The sequence below is a fragment of the Peromyscus californicus genome, unplaced genomic scaffold (genome assembly GCF_007827085.1).
Source record: "Peromyscus californicus insignis strain IS unplaced genomic scaffold, ASM782708v3 Scaffold_5__1_contigs__length_169319896, whole genome shotgun sequence".
In the NCBI taxonomy this organism is placed as follows: Eukaryota; Metazoa; Chordata; class Mammalia; order Rodentia; family Cricetidae; genus Peromyscus; species Peromyscus californicus.
In genome coordinates this window covers 64409437-64434152 of record NW_026294573.1, presented here as the reverse complement: position 1 = coordinate 64434152, position 24716 = coordinate 64409437, and the positions used below count along the sequence as shown (strand labels likewise).

The 24716-nt window shown below is 42.1% G+C and overlaps 2 protein-coding genes across 4 annotated transcripts in view; one reads left to right on the top strand and one right to left on the bottom strand.

Annotated features, from left to right (window-relative positions):
• The window catches only part of Dennd4c (DENN domain containing 4C), a 99468-nt gene extending 83132 nt beyond the window's left edge, over window positions 1-16336 (top strand). For all 3 annotated transcript variants that reach the window (XM_052715471.1, XM_052715470.1, XM_052715472.1), the window contains 7 exons: window positions 4401-4583; window positions 5410-5605; window positions 8261-8506; window positions 9541-9658; window positions 11960-12110; window positions 13629-13693; window positions 14504-16336. In XM_052715471.1, coding sequence (XP_052571431.1) covers window positions 4401-4583; window positions 5410-5605; window positions 8261-8506; window positions 9541-9658; window positions 11960-12110; window positions 13629-13693; window positions 14504-14640 — 1096 coding nt within the window. In that variant the 3' untranslated portion in view covers window positions 14641-16336. The remainder of the gene's footprint in view (window positions 1-4400; window positions 4584-5409; window positions 5606-8260; window positions 8507-9540; window positions 9659-11959; window positions 12111-13628; window positions 13694-14503) is intronic.
• Window positions 16337-19645: 3309 nt separating this feature from the next.
• On the bottom strand, window positions 19646-23320 carry Rps6 (ribosomal protein S6). The gene is made up of 6 exons (XM_052717990.1): window positions 23189-23320; window positions 22520-22651; window positions 21915-22125; window positions 21142-21288; window positions 19882-20039; window positions 19646-19782 (listed from the first exon to the last, which is right to left on the bottom strand). The coding sequence occupies exons 1-6, from the start codon at window positions 23192-23194 to the stop codon at window positions 19687-19689; spliced, it is 750 nt and encodes a 249-aa protein (XP_052573950.1). The 5' UTR covers window positions 23195-23320; the 3' UTR covers window positions 19646-19686.
• Between the last annotated feature and the right edge of the window lie 1396 nt (window positions 23321-24716).

Here is a 24716-nt window from a genome sequence, read left to right as displayed (position 1 = left end):
TTCCAGGACAGGTAGGGCTGTTATACAGAGAAACCCTGTCTCAAACAACAACAACAAAACATTCCTTTATAAGAGTTGCCACAGTCAGTGGTGTCTCTCCACAGCAATAAAACCCTAAGACGCCTATGAATGTGGGTACAGGTGGTCTCTTATTTTATCCCATTATTTGTGCATAGTGTTTATGAGTAACTCCTATGCCATATAAAATTCCTTAAGAACCCAGGAATAGACAGGTCTGTTCTGATACAAAAAGATTGTTCTTGTTGACTGCCATTTGCCAAATGAAGCCAGAGGTTATTTTCTAAACCATTGGCAACAGATAGCGCTATTCTAGGTACAATATTATCAACTTTAGTAGTAATACATTAGATATTTCTTTTTTTTTATCTTCATACAACTAAAATTTCTACTATTAGAACTTTCTAAAGCTTTCTAAACTTAGTTATGCTAAAATCTGTATTTTATTTGGACTGATCAGTTAGATTAGTCCAACCAAAATATCCTCCATTCATGTGACTAAATACTTGTATTCCATCCTTTGTGCAGACAACTTGTCCCAAAGAGGGGGGGGGGGGGGGGGGACAATCCTTAGCATGGCAAAACTACGTCATACTGTCTTCTATTTATTCCCCTGACAAAAGGCATGTGGATTCTGCACTGACAAGCTGAGAATTAACATGTAATATAGTGAGTAAACATAACAGCATCATTTTTGGGTCAGTAGTATTGTGTCCTTGTTGTCTCCTCAGGTCATCGGCTTCTCTCCCTCCTGGGACATCTCCTCTTGATGGGTTTGTTGTCTGTCTTCAGAAGCTTCATTTGTCCAGTGGTCTCCGGGATGCTGTTCTGGTCAGATGCAGCGGGTTAGGAGCCATCTGGGATTTTGTTCATTGTCTGGAAAGACACAAGCATAACCTCGCCCTGATGTTAGAACAACATTGGGCCCTTTCCATTGATTAGTTTCTAGATCTTTCCATTTAACATATACTTTTAAGTGTGTCTTCTTTAGGAAAAATGTTTTGGGGCAGCAGAAGAAGCATTATCCTGAAAAAAATTAAAGTTAGCATAGCTAAATGTAGGATAGTATGTGGGTGTATATGGCTTTTTATTTTTAAAGTTTGCCAGTTAATTCTTTGATTGTGGTGTTCCACAACAGCTTGACCTGTAAGGGACTCCAATAACTTGATTACTATAACATAAATTAAAATTCTTTAGAGTTTGCTAGTATAAGCAGGGCCATTGTCAGTTTTTAGTTGTAATGGGAGCCCTAGAAAGGAAGAGGTGTATAATAACTGATTAATAGCATCTGAGATTGTTTCAGATGTGAGCAGAAGCAGCACTTATATTAGAAAAATACCAACTGTTACATGAATATATTTTAAACATCCGATTCTCCTGCATTCAAGATGAGAAGAAATTGGAAATGGGGTTCCCCAGCCTAGCCCCTAGGGTCAAGATTCTATGAATTAGGCAAATATAAATGAGGTCAAAGGACATTGCACTTTCCCCATGTAACAAGGAGCCATTCATGTTTGGGCGGCTTGTTTGGCAATTGTTTCCATATCTTATTTCAATAACCTTCAGGTTCTGGTTTGGTGTGTATTTTGCTAAAGATAGTGAAACAACAACCTAGAATCTATATTTGATGTCCTTCAACTTCTGTGGTGTGATAGCTCACGGAAAGCTGCTCTCCTTTGCCATAACTATGTATACATCTGGAGCTGCAGATGCTGAAGGACAAGTTGTGGCAAGAACTGGAGCAGCTAGCTACGAGCCTGGCTGCTTCCCTAGACCAAGAAAGGTGAAAGGTCAGCACATTGGTGTGAGCCACAGTGTTGCCTGGTTCACAATGAACTGCTGAAAGTGAATGGTTGAATTGTTTTCAGTATTCCTTGAGGAGAAATCATTACTTTGGATATAATAGTGCATCAGTTTTGTACCTTATGGGCTGTGCTTTGCAGTTTTCTTTTTAAACTTGTTCCTTATGCATAGGTAAGATTTTCTCCCTCAGTCCTCATTTCCTGGTTTTGTTGTCATTTGCAGTGGAAGGGATTGAAGCCTGGGCATTGCACATGCCGGGCCCAGTGTTCTTTTTACTTCTCTGGCATGTGAGTTGTTTCTTTATGGATGATGGTAGAAATCCAGCTTTTGTTTTCTCTGTATGGCAAGCCACCTACCCTAACACCTAGATTTCTGTCTTTTGCTAATGGGTTTGTGGTATCAGCTTTATCACGTAATTCTCTGGTTGAGCATTCTTGTGTTTATTTTGTGAATACATTATTTTTATTACTGGACCTTTGTGTGCCTGGTAGGTAAAGGAAGTTCCTTCTTTGGGATTTGTATTTTTAATCCCTGCTTACAGTTACTCTTTCCTGTAGACTTTGAGGCCAACTTGGAATTCTCTCCCTTCAAAAGCTTACGGTCTTCATTGAGATTGCAGTGCGTTATAGGTTAACTTGGGGGAAATGACTTTGTCAATGTTTTTGTCTTATCTATGAGCATGATATTTTTCTTCATATTTTCACATATCTTTTGTAATCTTTACTAGAGCTTTGAACATTTCTTCAAATGTTCTTGTGCTTTTATGTTGATTTCATTACATTTTTAAGCTATAGTTTTAGGAATCTTTTTCGTACTTACTAATTGGGCATAATGGAAGCATTATTGATTTCTCCCTGTGTGTCATTATGGAAAATTTCAGACTTGGGGGAAAAAAAGCTTAAAGATTTGAGAGGGGGGACAATGCTGGAGAATATTCTACTCCTGACACACCCTATGCCACTGTAAAGATCTTGTTTACAGTAAATTCCCAAATGTCCCCTCATAGTCTCCAATTAACTTGGGGGTGGAGGTGGAGACAGGGCTTCTCTGTGTAGCCCTGGATATCCTGGAACTCACTCTGTAGACGAGGCTGGCCTTGAACTCAGATCTGCCTGCCTCTGCCTCCTGAGGTCTGGTATTAAAGGCGTGTGCCACCACCACCCAGCTTTCCAGTTAATCTCTTACATCTTTATTCATTTAAAAGTAAAGACCAGTTGTGATGGCTGAATTTTCAGTAATTGGGAGGCAAAGGGAAAAGGTCAGCCTGGGCTAGAGTGAGTCCCTGTCTCAACAGACAGCAGCAACAAGGGCCGAGAATGACTCAGTGGGTAAAGGCACCTGCTGCCATACCTGACGACCTGGGTTTGATCCCCAGGATCACACATCACATTCATACACACATTAATAATAAGGAAAATTAAAATATTTTGAATCAAATAAAAACAAGGTAAAGATGTTAATATACTTCTTGATTTAAATATGAATGTCATTAACTAAATTCAGCATTACAATAAAATGAGCAAATTAAAATATATTATTTGAAGAATAAATGTATACATTAGTGAAAATCAATTTCTTACCAAGAGTGAAACATTACCTCAGATAATAATGTCTTTTGCATGGCACTACCATCACCCAGTCCCTACCCAGAGAAAGAGGAAAGAGAAGATGAAAAAAGATCCAACATGGAGGTCTATAAAGGGGGTATAGTGAACAATTAAAGATGAACATAGATTAACACCTGGTATTATAGGTCAGTAGCACAGTGCCCCATAGGGTCAGCATGAAACAGGATGCTGCTGGAGCCAGCCTTCTAGCCCGCCTGCCTGCCTGCTCCCCCCCCCCCCCCATCCTAGGTTTGGTTTGGGAGTTTTTGTGGTGAGATCTTGTTAGGTATACAAGTTAAACTTGAACTCAAGGTCTTCCTGCCTCGACCTCCAATTTCTCAGGTTAAAGGCTTGTGCTCGCATGCCTCTACTAAATTTTTATTTTAAAAGATTTTTTTTAGACTTATTTACTTTATATTTGAATATTTTGTTGTCTGAATGTGTGTGTGTGTGTGTGTGTGATTGTGTGTGTGTGTGTGTGTGTATGTATGTATGTATGTATGTATGTATGTATGTATGTATCCACCTTTGCCCAGGGAGCATTGGAATGTTCCTGGAACTGGAGTTTTATGGATAGTTGTGAGCCACTATGTGGGTGCTGGGAACCAAACTCAGGTCCTCTGCAAGAGCAGCAAGTGTTCTAAGTGCTGAGCCATCTCTCCACTTCCACCTCCCCCCACACCCCATGCCTATGCCTTTTTTTTTTTAACTTAGGAAATCTTTTGTTTTCTTTTTTCATTGTTTTCTTTCATAATGTCAGAAACCCGCACAGTAGCCCTCCCTCTCCTTTGCAGATCTTAGGATGGAGAAGGTTCTGGAGTTGGTTCTCTCCTTCCACTGTGGGTTCCAGGGATCCAGCTCAGGTCCTCAGTCTTGCATAGCAAGCATGTTTACTCACTGAGCTAACCTAGGCTCAAGGATTTTTTCTTTTAAGCCTTTTTTCCTTCTTCTTTCTTTCTGTTCTTTATTTAGCTTTTTCTTGAAACCAAGTACGTCTGGCGACAGTTTACAAAGTGGCAGCATTCCTTCAGGAAACGAGCCCTCGGAACATAAACCCCTGTCCAGTTCAGCAGAACCTGACTTGATCAGCTTTATGGATTTCTCGAAACACAACCAGACCATAATAGAAGAAGTGAACTATACAGTCGAATCAAGGTACCACAGGGTGCACAGAATTCACTATAAGAAATGAGGTATTCCTGTAAACATTCTATATTTAAAGACAGCCTGGCTGGGCTTGTAGGTGCATGTCAGACCGAGGGAGGAAGATTACAGGTTCAAGGCCAATCTGTGCTAATCAGTGAGACCTTGTCCCATTCCTCCCCCTGCCAATGTAAATCAGATCCTGTCTCCGTTCTTAGATTGCGGCCTAGTAGAAATTAAATGCTTCTCAGCAAATCTGTACTTGTATACATGAATGAGTACTTCTTTGAGATTTTGTTTAATAAAGATGAACACTAATGTTTGAATAGAGCAACTGAATAGACACTTAGTTTTTTTTTAAGCTCATATCATGCCCTCTTATGCCCCTCACCGGTTAACTATCTGACCAGTGTTTGAAAATGTTTATTCATTTTATGGGGAGAAGGATGGCAGATTGAATGGCGGGGCTCACATGGGAGGCAAGTGCTCTACCATTGAGCTACACCTCCAGCTTCACATTTAATTCTTTTTCTTTTAAAGATTTATTTATTTTATGTCTATGAGTGCTCCATCTGCATGTATACCTTTATACCAGAGGAGGGCATCAGACCCCACTGGAGATGATTGTGAGCCACCCTGTGGTGGCTGGGGACTGAACTTTGGTCCTCTGGAAAAGCACTCTTAACTGATGAGTCATCTCTCCAGCCCCACATTTTATTCTTAACATGTCAATTTTCAGATGGTTCAGGAAATTTCAATCCACCATAGAAAATAATGGACCTCTCTAGATTTCAATTGTTTTTCATGACTAACAGCATTGCTTCTTTTTTTTTTTAAGTGATGAAATAAAGAAAACCAGTGTTGATGTCCAAAGTGTGAAAATGTCATCTGTGCCTAATAGTTTATCTAAACGAAATGTATCTTTGACTCGAAGTCATAGTGTTGGAGGTCCTTTGCAAAATATTGACTTCTCCCAGCGACCATTTCATGGCATTTCAACAGTTAGTCTTCCTAATAGTCTGCAGGAAGATGTGGTACGTATCATTGTAATCATGCTGTATGCTCTTGTAATGTGGCCTGGAACACTCCCCAATTTCATGGTAGAATGCAATAAGTGCATTAAAATGCTGCTGCACAAGCGTGAGAACTTGAGTTCAGGTCTCCCACACCAGTGTAAAAAGCCACATAGATGGTATGTGCCTAGTAACGCAAACACCCTGTAGATGGAGACGGGAAGATCCCTGGGCCTGATGGTCAGTCAGTCTAGCTGAATTGCTGAGCTCCAGGTCAGTGACAGACTTCGTCTCAAAAATAAGGTAGAGAGTGATTGAGGGAAATACCCAGTGTCGAACTTTGGTTGCGTGTGCGCGCACACACGAGCATAAAAATTTGCCCTGTTACTGTGTAGATGAGATGGGCTTCAAACTTAAGGGAATCCTCATGCCTCTATCTCCCAAGTGCTGGGATTACAGGCATGTGGCACCATACCTAGCTTAAACATTTTAATATGGAAATTTTCAAAAATGTACAAGCTCTCACAGTGTAGGCTAGCCTCAAACTCACAGAGCTCCTTCTGCCTCTACCTCTGCCTCCCAAGTAGTGTGTACTACCACACCCAGCTTTGTTCACTAAGTCTTTTGACTCAGCATCTGACTTTAGAATTCTCAGCTTATGGCCATTCTTTCCTGCACATCTTTATTCACTTTTCTGTACCTAGATCATTTCAAACAACATATATGCTATGTGTTGATATTTCAGCATATGTCTGTAAATGATGACTTTAACAAATATAATCACAATGTTACTATCAAACCCCAAATCAGGTAATCATCAGATAGTTGTCTTTGTTCTGACTTTTAGTCATATAGTAGTGTCAAATGTGTATATGAGGGAGGGTGTGGTTTTAGGTATCAGAGTGAAGTAAAATTTATACCTTGCAATTGGTTGGTAAACTGTAGTCTTTAAATTGTAGGCTCCTTTTTTTTTTTTTCTTTCTCATAATTTGTTGATGGAACTAAATCCATGGGGACTGGAGAGATGGCTCAGGGATTAAGATTACTGACTGTTCTTCAGAGGACCTGGATTCAATTCCCAGCACCCACATGGCAGTTCCCAATTGCCTGTAATTCCACCTCCAGGGGATTCAAAACTCTCACACAGACATACATGTTGGCAAAACGCCAATGCACATAAAATAAGAATAAATAAATCATTTTTTTAAAAAAGCCAGCTGGACCCCTTGTCCTTTAACTACTAGAGGTTTCCAGAGCCCTGGTTTGGTTGATTGCAACCTTACAAATTAGCATTTGAATCTAGAAACTTGGTTAGCTGCACAGCTTGTTTTAATTTTTTTCTAAAATTAACTTTATTATAAAAATTTAGAAATAAAAAATGTCAGCCACCAAAATTAACCAGACCCAAAGTCTGTATCTCAACGAACTTACTTCTGTGCATTTGGAATAGCCATCCTGAAGTTGTGGGGCTTCATACTGGATTTTACACTTTCACTTTTCTGTTTTCTTTTTTGAGAAATCTCACTATATAGCCCTAGCTGACCCTGAGTTCAATATGTTGATCACATTGCCTCAAACTTAGAGCAGTTCTTTTGTCTTTGCCAGCCACCACTCCTAGCTAACAAAGAATTACAAAAAAAAAATTCTGTAGCTAGAGTTTTCTTGCCTGGCCCACAGTCAGGACAAATCTCTCACACCTGTCAGTCCCACAGCCACTCAGACCCGACCAAGTAAACACAGAGACTTATATTGCTTACAAACTGTATGGCCGTGGCAGGCTTCTTGCTAACTGTTCTTGCAGCTTAAATTAATCCATTTCTATTAATCTATACCTTGCCACATGGCTCATGGCTTACCGGCATCTTCACATGCTGTTTGTCATCATGGCGGCTGGCAGTGTCTCTAACTCAGCCTTCCCCTTCCCAGCTTTATTCTCCTCCTTGTCCCGCCTACACTTCCTGCCTAGCCAATGGCCAATCAGTGTTTTATTTATTGACTAATCAGCAACACATTTGCCATACAGACCATCCCACATCTAAATTCCATCTTTTAGAGTTGTGAAATAAATACCACAGGTTTTTTTTTTTTTTTTTAAGTCTTTAAAAACTATTTTGGGGCTGGAGAGATGGCTCAGGGGTTAAGAGCACTGACTGCTCTTCCAGAGGACCCAAGCATTCACATGGCAGCTCACAGCTGTCTATAACTCCAGTTCCAGGGAATCTGATACCCTCACACAGACAAATATGCACATAAAATAAAAATAAATAAGATGTTTGCAGGGTGGTGGTAGCGCACACCTTTAATCCTAGCACTTGGGAGGCAGAAGCAGGTGGGTCTCTGAGTTTGAGGCCAGCCTGGACTACAGAGTTGGTTCTAAGACAGCTAGGGCTACATAGAAAAAACCCTGTCTTGAAAAACCAAAACCAAAACAAAACTATTTTATTACATTTATTTAAAGAGTCTGTTGAAATATTGATTATTAATTTTCTGTAATGATGTAGCTTAAGCATAATCTAGTGGCTTTCTTTGCTTCCATTTATTAGCATATTTTGCTACATATTGGAATCGTCCCAAAATACAGTTTTAACAGGATAGAGAAGCATTATCTCACTGCAGAGTACTGGCAAACATACAGAATTAAATAATGTCCACTTTTTTTTTTATATATTTTTAAAGGACCATCTAGGAAAAAGGCCGAATCCTCCTCCTGTGTCTGTGCCCTATTTGAGTCCTCTAGTGCTTCGGAAGGAACTTGAGTCTCTGCTGGAAAATGAGGGCGATCAGGTCATTCACACATCTTCTTTCATCAATCAGCATCCAATCATTTTCTGGAATCTGGTCTGGTATTTCAGACGTTTGGACCTTCCCAGCAACTTGCCAGGACTTATCCTCACATCTGAGCATTGTAATGAAGGTGTGCAGGTGAGGTACCGACTTCTGTAGTATTTGGACTGCACTGGCGTAGTTTGAATGAGGTTAAGCTACCGAATGTATAACAGCTTTACAAAGTAGTAGATAAGACTTTGGACGGGATAGTACAATGTTTGGGATCTGAGAGTCTTCTGTTTTTGTTTTGTATTTCTTTGCTGTATATGATCTCCATTTTTAAGGTTTTCTGGTCCAGGGTGACTGACTTCTGTCTTCAGGCTGTAAGTCATATCTCAGCCAGCAGCAAGGAGAAAATTGATAGCCAAGAGAGTGTCTTCTCTTTTAGAGCCCATGGAGTTGTACATAATGTCCTCATGTGTGTATTGATAGGGTCTGGACTTAGGTTGCTCTGTCTAGCTACACAGGTGACTAGAAAAGAAAGCTTTGTCATCAGCTGTCATAGTCCCTCCTGACATATGCATAGCTTCTTATTTGAAAGGTCTCAGCCCTAATTTTCAGATAATATAGTCAAGTAATTTATGTAAGGTAAATACCTTGTTAGTGATCGCACTAAGTCCGTCTCCAGCACCTGCCTCAGGAAGCACTTATGGGATCACTGACTGCTGACAGGGAGCTGCATTTTATATATACTTTTAATAATACTGCACATTGGGAGACACCAGGCCCCAAACACACTTGGCACATAACACAGTCTTTCCTAAAGTATCACAAATTATTATAAATTCTAGTTTGACTTGTTTATTTTAACAAGTAGTGAGTGAAAAAAGTTACCGTGTAAAGTTACAGACACTCTGATACCATGTCTTTCTAGACTTTGTTGTAATGATGGTTAACCTCTCCTGTGCCTTTGTACCATTTACCAGATCATCCATCCAGTCTTCTAATGTCACAAAAACAAAATTTATGGGCCAGCAAATAACATGGCAGTTTATCATCAGGCATTAATAAAAATGAAAACTTTTGCTCAGAATTTTGGGTCTACAGTTTAAAAAAAATATTGATTAGGTTTTCTTATTACTGGTAGGTAACATTTTATTTGGGAAACTAATTTTATTAATCCCTTTTAGCTTCCTCTGTCATCTTTGTCCCAGGACAGCAAACTTGTGTATATACAACTGTTATGGGATAATATCAACCTTCATCAGGAACCAGGAGAACCTCTGTATGTCTCATGGAGGAACTTGAGTAAGTAAAAGAGAATTAAAGACACAACAGGATTGTACTTGGTGGCATATACCTTAAATCCCAGGACTCAAAGGCAGAGGCAGATGGATTTCTGTGAGTTCAGGCCAGCCAAGGCTATATAAGTGAGACCTTGTCTTTAAAAAAGACAAAACAGAGCTCCAGAGTTAAATTCTTCAATGTTTTTACATCATCACTACAGAAGGACTTCCGTGTGAAAGGACCAAGCAGACTCCATTACAGGCTGCCCAGTCTTCTCTCAGAGATCAGGCCTCAATTTCAGTTTCCTGAGACTTGAGCAAGCAGTTTCTGGGAGGGCCATGAACAAAAGACAGTTAATCACTGATGTCTCTGCCATCAGGGACAGGGAGATAGGATGTACCGAGCTTGGGCCACTGAGCCAGCCCCCACAGTCAGTGCTTGCTAGCCCAGCCAGCCTCCATGGCAGCTCAAGGACAAAGCCTGGGAATTGTCCAGGCCTGCTCAAAAATGGATAACTGTAACTCCCAACTAGCCCTAGCTAATTAAGTTACTAACATGATTGACACTCACATAAACCAATCCTGAGTTTGTTATATGTTGTCCCAAGACCCTCCCTTGCTTTACTCCCTATAAATACCTTATCCCCTTGCTACTCGGGGTCTCTCCTGCTCTGCTGCTGCATCAGACGGATGGATAGGCCCCGGTTTAACTCGAAATAAAAACACTCTTTGCTTTTACATTAAAAAAACAAACAAACAAAAAACCCACAAAACAGAGCTAGGCTGTGGTGGCTCACACCTTTAATTCCAGCACTTAGGAGGCAGAGGCAGGCAGATCTCTTGAGTTCAAAGCCAGCCTGGTCTACAGTTCCAGGACAGGACAGCAAGGGCTACACAGAGAAAAACCCTGTCTTGAAAAAAGAAAAAAAACAAAAGATGACTAGTGAGATGCTTGGCACTCACTTCCAGACCTAACCACCTGAGTTCAGTCCCTAGGATCTACGTGGTGGAAGGAGAGAACCAATTCCTGAAAGTATCCTATGACCTCCACATGTATGCTATGTCATGTGCATGCATGTGTGAACACACATAACAAAAGAACTTTTTTTAAGATGAATTGCTTGACTCAGTGATTGTATCTCAATAAAACTGTTATTTAAAAAAAACAACAATTGGAGGCTAGAGTGATGACTCAGTGGCCCAGAGTGCTTCCTTAAAGTTCACTCCCAGCATCCCCATCAAGTGGGTGGTCAGGCAGCCCACAACCACCTGTACCTCCAGCTCCAGGGAATCAGGCACCCTCTTCTGGATATACAGGGCAGCTATTCACAGATGTACATACATACACATGTACACAGACATGCACAGAATAAAATTTAACACAAGAAGCCTTGAGTTAAGTCCCTAGCACAGAAATTCCTTAGCTGTATGGTGGTGTATACCCATAATTCAAGCATTCAGAAAGCTGAAACAGGAAGATCACAAGGTCTAGGTCAGCCCAGACAACATTGAAAGTTCCTGGTCAAATCCTGAAAGTATCTGCACATCAAAGTAGTCTTTCTCCCAGGCCTAAGCACACACTTCTTAAATTTGTGCATGTTTAATGTTAGCATATGATTCAACTCCACTCCCCCTCCATCACACTTTTATAATCTATAAAGTCTTTGTAAATGTTTGTTCCTAATAATTAAGCTCTCCAATATTTAATATAAAAAGTACAGTGGCATAAACAGGTAAAGAGTTTTCTCTGATGGTCATGTTTTAGAAATTATATTGTATACATTAAATACAAATGATCTTTTTTCTTTTTTGATTTTTTGAGATAGGGTTTCTCTGTGTAGCCCTGGCTGTCTTGGAACTCACTCTGTAGACCAGGCTGGCCTTAAACTCAGAGATCCCCCTGCCTCTGCCTCCAGAGTGCTAGGATTAAAGGTGTGTGCCCACCACTGCCCAGCCTATGTTTTTTATTTTCTAATAAAAATTAATTATGAACTGGATAGTTTCTAAGCAATTTCTTCCTCATAGGGGGTTCTGGTTCCTTCTGATATATTCACTTTTACAATCAGTAAAGGTTGCTCCTTGGTCCCACTATAGTTTCTGGAATATAGTCTATCACACTCCAGCCTCAGGGAAGAAGCTGTAAGTTTGAGAAAAGGGAAGAGGGTTACCCTATTTAAGGGGAGCTGGGAGTATGTTTTAGAGAGCACATTGTCACATGATTTACTGGAAAATGGGAGGTGGTTTTGAGTAGACAACTCGAGGTAACAGCTCTGGAAACCTTGTTACTGCTTGGGAAACTTGCTCTCTCTGTGTTGTTCTTTAGATTCTGAGAAGAAACTGTCATTTTTGTCAGAGGAGCAGCAGGCAGCCAGCGCTTTAGTTGAGACTATCAGGCAGAGTATTCAGCAGAATGACGTTCTTAAGCCCATCAATCTGCTTTCCCAGCATATGAAGCCAGACGTGAAGAGACAAAGGTAATGATCTCAGTATCTTTTACTTGATTTCACTCAGTTTAACATTTTATGGTATATGTTATTTTTAATACCTCTAATTGTAAAAGGAGTATTCAAATATACGCATTCATGTCTGATCACAAATGAACAGTGAGTGAGTCAGTCCAAGAGGATAGGTGAAATCTTAGCAAGGTAAGGCACTGATGATGATCACAAATGAACAGTGAGTGAGTCAGTCCAAGAGGATAGGTGAAATCTTAGCAAGGTAAGGCACTGATGATGAAGGTATATGTTGTATTTTAGAAATTTTCTCCTCTTCACCAGAAATCTTTAAATTTCTAAACTTTGGTATACATAAGTACAACTTGTGCCATCCTGTGATGAGCGTACAATTTTTTCTTGTTGGATATAAATGATTATGAGATTAGGAGTAGGATCATCTTAGGGAAGTGGTAGAAGTAGTAAAGTACTGAGATGTGAAACTGCACTCCTGACCCTTTTTATTGGGATCTGTATACATTGCCATCTTGACTGGGTGCATTTGTTGTGGAAGCTTTGGACAGGGGCATAATTATGTCAAGCATTATGAATGTTCCCAGAGTCCTCTCCTTTTTTTGGAGACAAGGTCTCCCTCTGTAACCTTGACTGGCCTGGAACTCAGTATATAAACCAGGTTGACCTTGACCCAGAGAGTGCTGGGATCACAGGCATGTGCCACCATGATAGTAAATTCATCTGACAGGTCCACCTCATCTTTATTTTTAGTATTTGCCATGCTAGATAAGGGCTAGACTTTGGCCCTCGTGCATGCTAGGCAGACACAGCACCACTTTGCCGCAGCTAGAGCAATGGTACTGGTGTTCAGACCATGGGAGTCTTGTGCATGTTCAGCCAGTGCTGTGTGATTGAGCCACACCTCCCAACCCCCGTTAACTTTTTTTAAAAAGTTTGAAATTTGAGTTAGAGGCTCACAGGGTATTTTTTACATACAGAGTTTAGGGTACCCTTCAGTCAGCTTCCTCAAAGATACCTCATATATATACCCAAGGTGTTACATGAAAGCAGGAAATAATTACAGAGCTGATAACCAAGTATGGAATTGAATGTGTTTTCACTATACACTGTCAGGTGTGCTGGTTCATATCTGTAATCTCAGCACTTAAAAGGCCAAGACAGGCTGAGCGGCGGTGGCACACGCCTTTAATCCCAGCACTCAGGAAGCAGAGCTAGGTGGATCTCTGTGAGTTTGAGGCCAGCCTGGTCTACAGAGTGAGATCCAAGACAGGCACCAAAACTACACAGAGAACCCCTGTCTCAAAAAGGGGGGGGGGGGGGAGCAAGACAGGAGGATGGCCAAGACTTTGAAGCCAGTCTTAACTACAAAGTGAGTTCAGGCCACCCTGTGATAAAGTGAGCCTCTGTCACAGAGAAATCTCCAAACCCAACTCTCCATTTGCATGTTTTGCATGTTTTGTTTGCTACTTGCCTATTTTTGTTGTTGGCCACTTCAGAATATTTCTTTTTTTTTTTTTTAAATAGGAGTTTATACAGAGAAATCCTTTTCTTATCATTAGTGTCTCTTGGAAGAGAAAATATTGATATTGGTAAGTTGATTATTAAAAGGTTTTAGTTTTATTTTCTAAATGGAAGGGTTTTTGTTTTGTTTTGTTTTCTGGAGCTGAGGACTGAACCCAGGACCTTGCACTTGCCTACTGAGCTAAATCCTACCACTGAGCTAAGTCCCCAACCCCTTGTTTTGTTTTCTAAATGGAGCTGGTAGAAGTGTTAGGCCACATGCCTAGCATACAGGGACCTGGATTTATTCACCAGCACACACACACAGAGAAAGAAAATGAAGCTGGTAAGAGTAAATAGTCGCCTTTAGAAAGGTTGAAATGTGACCAGCTTCCTGCCCTTGCCATCATGCCATGTCTTCTGTGCCATTGTGGACTATCCCTCTGGAACTATAAGCTAAAACAAGGCTTTCTTTAAGGAAAAAACACATTACTGCCTCTAGCTGGGCCCGGTGCACATGCTTGTACTCTCTGCACCAGGGGCTAAGATGGGAGGGTCACAAGTGGAAGGGCAGTGTGGGCCATGTACTAGGAAGACTGTCTTCAAACAACAGCAGTGAGCGCTCAGTGGATAAAGGTCACCTGCCACCAGGCCCGAACCAAGTTTGATCCCCAATACCCATATGGTGGAAGGAGAAAACGGAGTCCCTCAAATTGTCCTCTGACCTCCACACATACACTGTGGCATATACTCCCTACTCCACCCCAGAAATTTCAGTTTAAAAGATACTGGATAATTACTACTTTTAAATGGGCAGTGTAATCCGTGTCACATGACTTTAAATATGTAGCTTTTGTTGATTAAAAAATGACAACTGCATTTTTGAAAATGTCTTTCAGAGGCGTTTGACAATGAATATGGACTTGCGTACAGAAGTCTGTCTTCAGAGGTTCTTGAAAAGTTAGAGAAAATCGACGCCCCACCGAGTGCCAGTGTGGAGTGGTGCAGGAAGTGCTTTGGAGCGCCTCTCATCTAAATAAGATTCATTCAGATTTCGTTAGCGTCCTGGGGAATAGAGCCTATCTGGAAACTTCCTAGTTTCTTCCCAAGGTCTGACTTGGTGAAAGCTGAAATGAAGTAACTCTTAGGGGGGAAAAAAATGAACTGTAGTTCATACTGAATCATCTCAGAATGTAAAATACCACTCAACTCCCTGAGCTTTATTGATGTTGGACAATTTTAGTTCCCGACCTGTTTCTCTGCCTCTGCTGAAAACAAAACTATTTTTGGATTTCACAGTATGTGTAAAAGAAATAACGAAAATGTCATATTTCTAGAAACTTGGTTTTATTGAAGCTGCTGGGATGGAAAAATGGCAAATTAAATTTGCCTAACCCCAAAACAAGTGAACTATTTCAATGATAAGAGTAACTGTGTATGATTGTATATGTGTGGGGCTATGTGTATAAGTGTCTATTTATTAAAATACTTAGACTGCGTGGTGCAGTAGTTTTCTGAAGGAGGCCTCATTGCTCAGTGAAGACTACTAAATGTGTTTGTAGTCAGCAATTCCAAAAGCATCTAAAAGTCCTAAGAACTGCCTTCCCTGTAGCTTAAATTCTGTATCTTTACCTTTTAAATTATGTGTTATCTTGCTTAGTAGGTTGTACCTTGGATATCCAGGTGCTCCTTTCCATCTTCTTCCAATACCAAGTTAATCCTCAATGCTTCCATTGGAATCTTATAGGTAAAATGAAATTAAACTTTGTAACCGACCAAATTATCTAGAACATGCTTAGAATACTAATGTATATATATAGTCTTTGACTCTGAAATGTTTATTCAGGCAGGCCACTTGTTGGTATTGAATACTGTTTATATTCCTGGTTTCTTGGGAGGCAGAGGCAGGAGGATCTCAAGCTCAAGGCCAGCCTGAACAACTTTTAGTGAGCCCCTATCTCAGAATAACAATTTGAAAGGAGGTCTGGGAATGTAGTTCAGTAATAGAGCGTTTGCCTAGTGTATGTGAGGCCCTAGGTTCAGTTCCTAATACCTAGGTTCAGTCCCCCCCCCCAAAAAAAAACACCCTGTGGGATGGAGAATTTGCACTGCACGTAAGTTTTATTCTTGTACAATATTTTGATTTATATGCTTGTGAATAAAAGTGTGTATTTGTAAATACTGTTTTTTTTTTTTTTAGGTTGAATCAATTAAGTCTTAAAACCTTAAAGCTTATTGAGCTCATTGCCAGTAGGTTTAAGAAAATCATGACCTTACGTGCCCCACGTGACATTTATTGTGCTTTTGTTTGAAACATCCATTAACGTAACAGCAGATTTGCCTTAAGTTGTCTGCATGGTTTAGAAAGCCAGTGGTTATGTGTGCACCTACAGTAATAGTGCAGATGACTAAACCATCTGACAAAAACTTACCTCAGTATGGTACACATTAATAGCATGAATCTCTTATACATGGTGGGAACTTTTTAAAATTATGTACCAGCATTTCAACATTAAAAGTTGTTCATCTGACTTTGGAGAATTCTAGTCTGAATTTGAGTGTGAAATGAAAATTTTACCAGAAATTTTGTAGTCTTTATTACATTCAAATTGGATCTTTTACAGTTTCAAATATATATATTTTTACAGCTTATACCTTAACACTTATTGACCCATTAAATTTATTATCTTGCATATATAAAATTAAAGTTGAATAAAAAGAAAAACCTGAAACTTGGTGTCTGTTGCATTTCTAAGGCTGCTGCAATTTCTAGGATTGAGTGTTCCATTTCTGTTTTGGGATTTTTTTTCTGTTTTTTGTAACCTGAATTGCTACTTGCCAAAGTACTTTGTTTACCAAACTTACGAGAGTTACTTAGTTACTTTAAATAATGAAGTTATACCTTTTGGTATAACTTTTTTTTTTTTGAGACAAGGGTTTCACTGTGTAGCCCCTAGCTGTCCTGTAACTCACTCTGTATTGCCTGCCTCAAACTCAGAGATCTACCTGCCTCTACATCCCAAATGCTGGGATTTAAAGGCATGGACCACCACCACCTGGCTTGTTATAACTTTAAGAAAATTTAGTCTTTGCTACCATTTAGACTCATGGGAACCCTTCTTTATTTGCTTTTTGAGACAGGGTTTCTCTGTGTAGCTTTTGGAGCCCGTCAGATCCGCCTGCCTCTGCCTCCCGAGTGCTGGGATTAAAGGTGTGCACCACCACCGCCCGGCTAGGAACCAGATTCTTGTATTTGGATTTTTGGGGGGTTTTGTTTTGTTTGAGACAGGGTTTCTCTGTGTAGGCCTGGCTGTCCTGGAACTTGCTCTGTAGACCTGATAGCTTTGAATTCTGCCTTCCTCTCTGCTGGAATTAAAGGTGTGTGCTGTCACCACCTGGCTATGTGTTCGATTTTTTTATAAAGGCACCTTTATCAATCACAATTATAGGGCAATCCCAGAATTTGAGAGTTGAGGATCCAGTTTGAGGCCAGCCTAGGCTATAGGAGACCTTAAAAAAATACAAAGTCCTAGTATCTTTGTTAACTTCTAAAAGCAATTATAAAAATTTTAAATTTTGCTTGTCAGAATGTCTTAGTTTTGGTACTTCAATTTATCTGATTTTTATGCTGACCCCAGCAACCTACATGGTTAATGACTTACATGAGGAAAGCAAGTTCACAGAACTTTAAGTAACACCTCGTGGTGTACCCCACTGACACAGCTTCCAGAGTGCTAGGGTTACAGGCTGGTGTCATAGTACCCAGTTTACGACTGTACTTCTCTAGTGACCAAGTCATCGAATCATATCTGAAATTCCCTGATCATGAACGAAAAGCATCTTTTTTGTTACTGCATCCCTACAATTAGGAAGCAGGGTGTTCTTTACATTTATAGTTAGCCAGATGATCTTTGGGTCACACATGAGAACTTACCTCATGGTACAGAATGCCTTTTGGGAAATGTCCTTTTTGCTTTAAAAATGTTTGCATTTCTTCCCACGATATTAAAGGCAGCAGAGATCATGTTGAAAATAACTATGTAGCCCTGACTGTCCTAGAATTTGTGTAAACCAGGCCTACCATTGCTTCTCATAAGCAGCAGACGTGGAGTATTGGGTTTATGAGTTTCCTTTATAATCTGGAGCCTGTCCAGTGATCACAACATGGGTTATAAAGCAAAGCTTTGGGCGTTTAACTATTTGAACTTGTTTTCTAGGGAAATTGAGCTTGTGTTGCTGACTTTGAACTTAACATACTTTAAGATCCTTCTTTCCAGTCATGGTGGCACAGGCAGACTAGCCTGGTCTACTGAGTTCCAGGCCAGCCCGACCTTGCCTTAGAAACACCTGTTTTATACAATACCAAGTCAGAACTGGGCCTTGGCTGCAGCACAACCTTGACTCAAAGGCCAGCATGGACCACAAAAAACACCTCAAAACGCAGTAGCTCAGTCACCTACAGATGAAGCCTGGACAGGAGCAATAGGTTGTGGTTAGCTTCACAGGGTGAAGCCCCAACTGCTGGAGAGCAGGTCCAAGATGTGATGTCATGAAGCAAGCACTACAAAGACCATGTAGTTCTGATATTCACAGCCAGAATCAACCAGCTTCCAGAATCAGAATATGCTTTATTTAGGGGGGGGGGGGGGGGGCGGGGCGGGGTTTCTTTGTGTAGCTTTTTAGCCTTTCCTGGAACTTACTCTGTAGCCCAGGCTGATCTCGAACTCAAGAGATCCTCTTGCCTCTGACGAGATTAAAGGTGTGCGCCACCATTGCCCGGTTCAGAATGTACTTTAAGCCAGCATTTAACTGGACTCCGTACTGGTTTCAGTGGCCTGTTAAGCTTTTGCATGTGACAAAAGAACAGCCGGGAGCTATGAAAGGCAACCATTTTACCAAAGTGTTTTACAAATAAAAGGTTCCAAGATTTCATTTGAGCACAGGTGATCTGAATTGAGGCGGCTTCACTCTGGGTAGTCTGTATACCCTTTTCTTTTGGCTATACCTGTGAATGGTGCTCCAACAGCCAGGCATGAATCAACTCTTCTGCCAGAGAAAAGAAACCTTAAATGACCGGATTACAATTCCTAAGCCTGTCCTTGGAAGGATATTTTATTTTCCTTGTGTTTGCAGCACACCTTTGGTCTCAATAGAAAGTTGTGCATGACAAAAATAACCTGTTACCTTGGTTCTGCCTTGTGAAAGTTACGTTTATCTAAGAGGCTGTTCAGCATGCTTGAGGCCTACGTTTAACCCCTAGCACAACTAAAGAAAATGAATTGCCTTGCCCTTCACCAAGAATGCAACCAAATAGGCTATAGCCAGTGAAGAAATTATGGTACACTACTGGGCTAGGGAGAGGAGCTAGTGAATGGATAACAGCAGTCATCTTAAAAAAAAAAAAGTCAAAAGCATACTTCTTGTGCTTTGTAAAGGCTTTAATAGGCTGGCTTTTTTTTTAAGTTTTTTATATACATTGCTGTTTTTGCCTGTATGTCTGAGGGTGTCAAATCCTGGAGTGACAGACAGTTGTGAGCTGCCATGTGGGTGCTGGGAATTGAACCCAGGTCCTCTGGAAGAACAGTCGGTGTTCTTAACCACTGAGACATTTCCAGCCCCCCATCCCCAGGCTGTGTTTCTTTAAGACATGGTTTTTCTGTGTAACAGCCCTAGCTGTCCTGGAACTCGCTTTGTAGACCAGGCTGGCTTTGATGTCAAGAGATCCACCTGCCTCTGCCTTAAGTGATGGGATTAAAGCCATGTGCCACCAGGACCAACCAGGCTGAACTTCTTGAACTAAACTATTAATCTTATGTAGTGAGTCATTTATTTACTCCCTTTCTATACTTTTATGGCTCTGAATGTACACTTAGTGGGGAACTAGAGGTGGCTTACATCAGGGACTACATCCCATACCTCTAGCACCCTTGGGCTAAATGCATAGGATTTAAAAAGGAAAACATTTCCCCTATTTCTAGCACAATCCTGACTTTCCTTCCAATTTCATTTATCCAGTTACTCCATTAATAAAAAGGCAAAAGGAGACTTAAGGTATGATCATTTATTTGTTACCCTTAAAGACTTATTTTTGACTGGACTCAGACTTAGAAGTAGAAGCTCTCAGGGAGGACAGCCTACGTCTCTTGGCGATCTGTTCCTGGCGCTTTTCTTTGGCTTCCTAAATGAAACAAAAATACACAATACAGTTAAGGCTTTATCTGGACAAAAAATGCAAACCCAATGGCAGTCCTGCCCTCGTGTCACACCGATGCCTCACCTTCATTCTCTTGGCCAAAAGTTTAGCATATTCTGCAGCCTCCTCCTTGTTTTTCTTGGTTCGTTGTTTCTTTAGAGCAATACGACGGCGTTTGTGTTGCAGGACACGTGGAGTAACAAGACGCTGAATCTTGGGCGCTTTGGTCCTGGGCTTCTTACCTAAAAATCCCAATGAGTTAACACTTCTCCATATCCTTGCTAGATGAGTATACCCAATGTATAGCACTAGCCTAGCATACACAAGGCCCCAATTCAAGCCTCATCGTCCATCCAGTGTCAGTACTATACTCATTTTACAAGTGTTACTCTGAGCCTGTGGCCTGTACTTTCGTAATTCCACCATATTTTCAATTTCCCATCTATGCTTGAACCTTTATTTCTAGACAGACTCTACTTAGTATTAGAAGTCTACAGTTACTATGGATTTTTTTTATTTTTAGTCGTGTGGATTTGCACTTCTCACGGCCTCTCTGGGAACAGAAACCTGATGCAATCTCACACCATAGACCCTTTATTTAAAAAAAGATGGATATCCAGGCTCTGCTATAATTGGAGCTACTCCGCCCAGAAGCGAACAATGACCATTTTTAAACTTCTTGTCAACTAAGTTACACATTTTCTCCAGTACATACTTGTGCTAGTAGATGTCTAAGTCAAGAGTCCTAAGTTATCTTTAAGGTAAAAGCTAAGCTATAGAAACATTAACATTGTCAGTGATGCTGTGGCTCTTCATTGACTATTTTTTCTTATTTATGCCCCCAAATTCCAGACATTTCCCTTATAAGGGATAATCCATATCCCAGAGATGAAAAAAATACCAGGCCATTCATCAGCTGATGAAAACGTTTCTTTTGTGATCCAAAGAACCATCAATTTTGAACCTGATCTCCACAAGACATAGGTGATGGAAAGAACTGTCTCCTGCAAGCTGTCCTCTGACGCCCACACAAGTGCTTTTAAAAATAAGAAAACTCCAAATGTATTGAGTACTTTTGTAATCTCACAATTTCCAGTCCTTGTCACTCCTAACTCCAAAGCCATGAACTTCATTGTCTGGTGAATCAAACTCCAGACAAGCAATGCTGCCGTAATGGTACAAAACGCTTCCAACAGCCAGGCGAATCTCTGTGAGTTCAAGGCCAGCCTGGTCTACAGAGCGAGATCCAGGAAAGGCGCAAAGCTACACAGAGAAACCCTGTCTCGGGGGAAAAAAAAACAACAAAAAACAAAAAACGCTTCCAACAAAAGCAGTCCTTCTTACCTTCTTTGTTTAACGGCTTTCTGACCACGTATTGGCGGACATCATCTTCTTTAGAGAGATTAAAAAGCTTTCGGATTCTGCTAGCTCTTTTAGGTCCCAACCGACGAGGCACAGTAGTATCTGTCAGTCCAGGAATATCCTTCTCTCCTTAGGAGAAACAATCAGAACAAAGGAATTAAATTTTTACCACCATAATTTAATGTTTAATTAGTAATTTTAAATTGTTCATCGATCAACACGTACACAATTCCAATTAAAAACCATTTGGGCCAGGGGTGCTAGTGTCTGCCTTTAGTCCCACTACCTGAGAGGCATAGGCAGATCTCTGATTTCCAGGCCAACCAGTTTCAACAAATAAAACTTGAACAAGAGCCTCACTGTTGTCCTTTTTAAAATTGTTGCCCACGGCTTAAAAGTCTGAAGTAGCAGGGGGTTAGGCCGAAAGGGCCGTGGCTGGAGGGAATTCTGTTCCCTCGGGCCCCGACTTTTGCAAAGCTATGAAGGGAACTTAACTAAATCTCTGTCCTTCTAATGAACAAGATTCAAAGGTTAAGGTGGAATTCTGCTCTTCAGAGAGGCTGAAAGGCAAGCAGCTCACCAAAAAAGCTCTCCTGCTTCTTTCTTCTCGCCCCTCCATATCAATCCTTTTTCACCTGGCTCCTCTCCCTACGCTGCCTCCTGACCGCAGGTGAATTTTATTTAATCAAGCACATCTCTGCATCATTAAACAAATGCTCCAACACACCTTGAAATAATGTTCTACAACACCTCACCTTTCTTTACAATAACCAAGTTGAGAACACTGAGATTGGCATCCACGATGCATCCTCGAACAGACTTGCGCTTCCTCTCTCCGGTTCTCCTTGGTCTATAACAAGAATGCCCCTTACTCAACAGCAGGCGCACTCTGCCGTGGGTCAACACGCCTTGCTTCATGGGAAAACCTTGTTTGTCATTCCCGCCACTGATTCGGACCACGTAGCCCTGCGTTGAAAACAAAACAGTACATTTACTAGTTCTGTTCCAATCGACGAAATACAGCATCTTGACCTCTAGTGAGCCACACCTCACTAGGGAGAATGAGACCAACCTCACCTTCCGTCCACACTTCCGTCCACACTTCCAATTTACGTTTAACTAGCAAATTCTCCATTTTAGTTACTCCACTAACCACCTAGGTTTGACCAGAGTGGACATAAAGGGCTTGCTTTCAAGAACCTGAATTTACAACAAGCACCTCCTCTTGGCACCACCCCGTCCCCCGCCCCGGCTTGGACCTTCACTCCGAAGTGACCCTATGAATGAAACGTTGCCCAACGCCAACACCCCTTACAATCACCGTGAATAAATAGTTGGGCAATAATGCCAATAACACTACCTTCCACTCTTCGCCCAGGGCGTCGGCAGCCACCTCTGTGGCCATGCGCTTCTCGTAGAACGTGCGAAGCTTGCGCTCATCGTCCACTTCGATGAGCTTCTGACAGCCGGTGGCGGGGAAGGAGATATTCAGCTAGGGTTTGAAAAGGGGGTAAAAAGGAAACCTTAGGCCTCCCACACGGCAACAACTCAGTCGCACTAACGCTTTCTGCAGCTCCCATTACGGAAAGGTGGCGGCGCGGACTCTTTAACGCCCTGCAAGCCCAGGGATGGGTCAAGCACACTAATGGGGCCGGCTTTCCTCCAGCTCTGTGGCAGGCGACGAGGACGCCAGGGCGCCCCTCACCAGCCCGGAACGCAGAGCACGTGGTGGCGAGGTGACGCTCAAGGGCCGCCGGACGGACGGACGGCCGCAGGCTGGGCCGCCGGCCCGCGTGTGCCGGGCCGGGGAGCCGGGCGCCGGGCGCCGCCATTGAGCTACGTCCGCCGCTCCAACGCCGCCATCGCCCGCCATCCGCTCTCCCGGGGCGCCCCAAGCCCAAGAGAGAGAGCCTTCTCCTGCCTCAGACCCTCCTCCACCTCATGGCGGAGTGGTGAGAGCCGGGGGCCGAGGCGACGCTGCGCTCTGGGGCTCGAACTAAGCCTCACAGGCCCAGCCACCACCTCCTACCTTCATCTTGACACGGCCGACCGCCTAGGAGGCGCCACGAAAAAGAGACCCGACTTCCGCTTAACCCAGGTCACATAGCGCTCTCAACTCTCGCGAGACTAGCCTGTGCTGGAGACGGCGGAAGTGAGGCCAGAGGGGCGGTACTTCCGGGGGGTGGGGTTGCTAACGTGCTGAGCGCTGTGTTTACGGTGTGGTTCTTTGCTTACTGGTTTTTTTTCGGTGTTGCGGGTTAGCCGCTTCCTAACTAATTTTTTTCCGGTGTCGACCTGGGACGTGCCTGGTCTACGTCGAGGAGCTGAATGTCAGTTCCCGACTCCGGCGTCTAGTAGTACCTAAGTGGAAGAGCACAACCAGAATTGTCGCCCGGGCTGGCCTGTCCCTCATCTCTGCGGAAGATTTCCAGTTCAGGATTTTGTCCTGGTCCCAGCGACTGACAGCAAGAAATCCTGAAAGCCACGCTTCGTTCTGCATCTATCAGAGTGACTCCTGTAGTGGCCGGATCGCTGAAGCCAAGTAGTCACGTTTACCCAGCACAGACACCCGTCAGATGCCTCGGAGTCTTGAGTCTTCCTGCTTTCTCTTCTGCCATACTCTTTTTGCGAGTGGGGTGGGGGTGATAACCCAGAGCCCGCCTCTGCCTCCAGAGTGCCGGAATTAAAGGCCTGCGCCCACCTCCGCCTGGGTTGGCCTTTTTATCCGCCTGCTTCTACCTGTCTTGTGCTGGGATTAAAGAAATGGGCCACCAGCCGGCTGTTCAACTTCTTACCATGGCCTCAGAAACTTCCTCATTTTACTGTACACGTACAGACACTAACGTTATGTAAATCGATTAAAATCAGCTCTAAACCTTTCCATAATCATAGGATCCCTCCTTCCTCTAGTGTAGGGCTGGTTTTATATTGATTGTTCATTACACATAAATGATTGGTCTGCCCCTGTACTAGATGGTAACTTTAGTCAGAGCCAGGTTTTTAGTTCAAGCATCCTCAAGATGCAGCTAAGTACATGACACGAAATCTTGTGTTCAGGGTTGGGGGTTTAGCTCAGTGGTAGAGCGCTTGCCTAGCAAGCGCAAGGCCCTGGGTTCGATCCTCAGCTCAAAAAAAAAAAAAAAAAAATGTGTTCAGAAATATCTGCTAAATGCTAAATGATTATAACTTCAGCCCGGCAGGTGGTGGCACACGCCATTGATCCGAGCACTCGGGAGGCAGAGCCAGGTGGATCTCTGTGAGTTCGAGGCCAGCCTGGGCTACAGAGTGAGTTCCAGGAAAGGCGCAAAGCTACACAGAGAAACCCTGTCTTGAAAAACCCACCAAACAAACAAACTTCAGCCCTATGTGTATTAGTTTAGAATGTAGTAGTATAGAACCAACCAGCAGAGGGATCTCCAAACAGCAATATTGTAGTTATTAGTCGTACAAAAAGATGGGGGTAGTGGCAAATTAGTCCTCCAAAACAGGAAACTCCACTTAAAATCACTATCCTAAAGAAACCTTTATTGTCTCTTTTTTTGTTGTTGTTGTTTTGT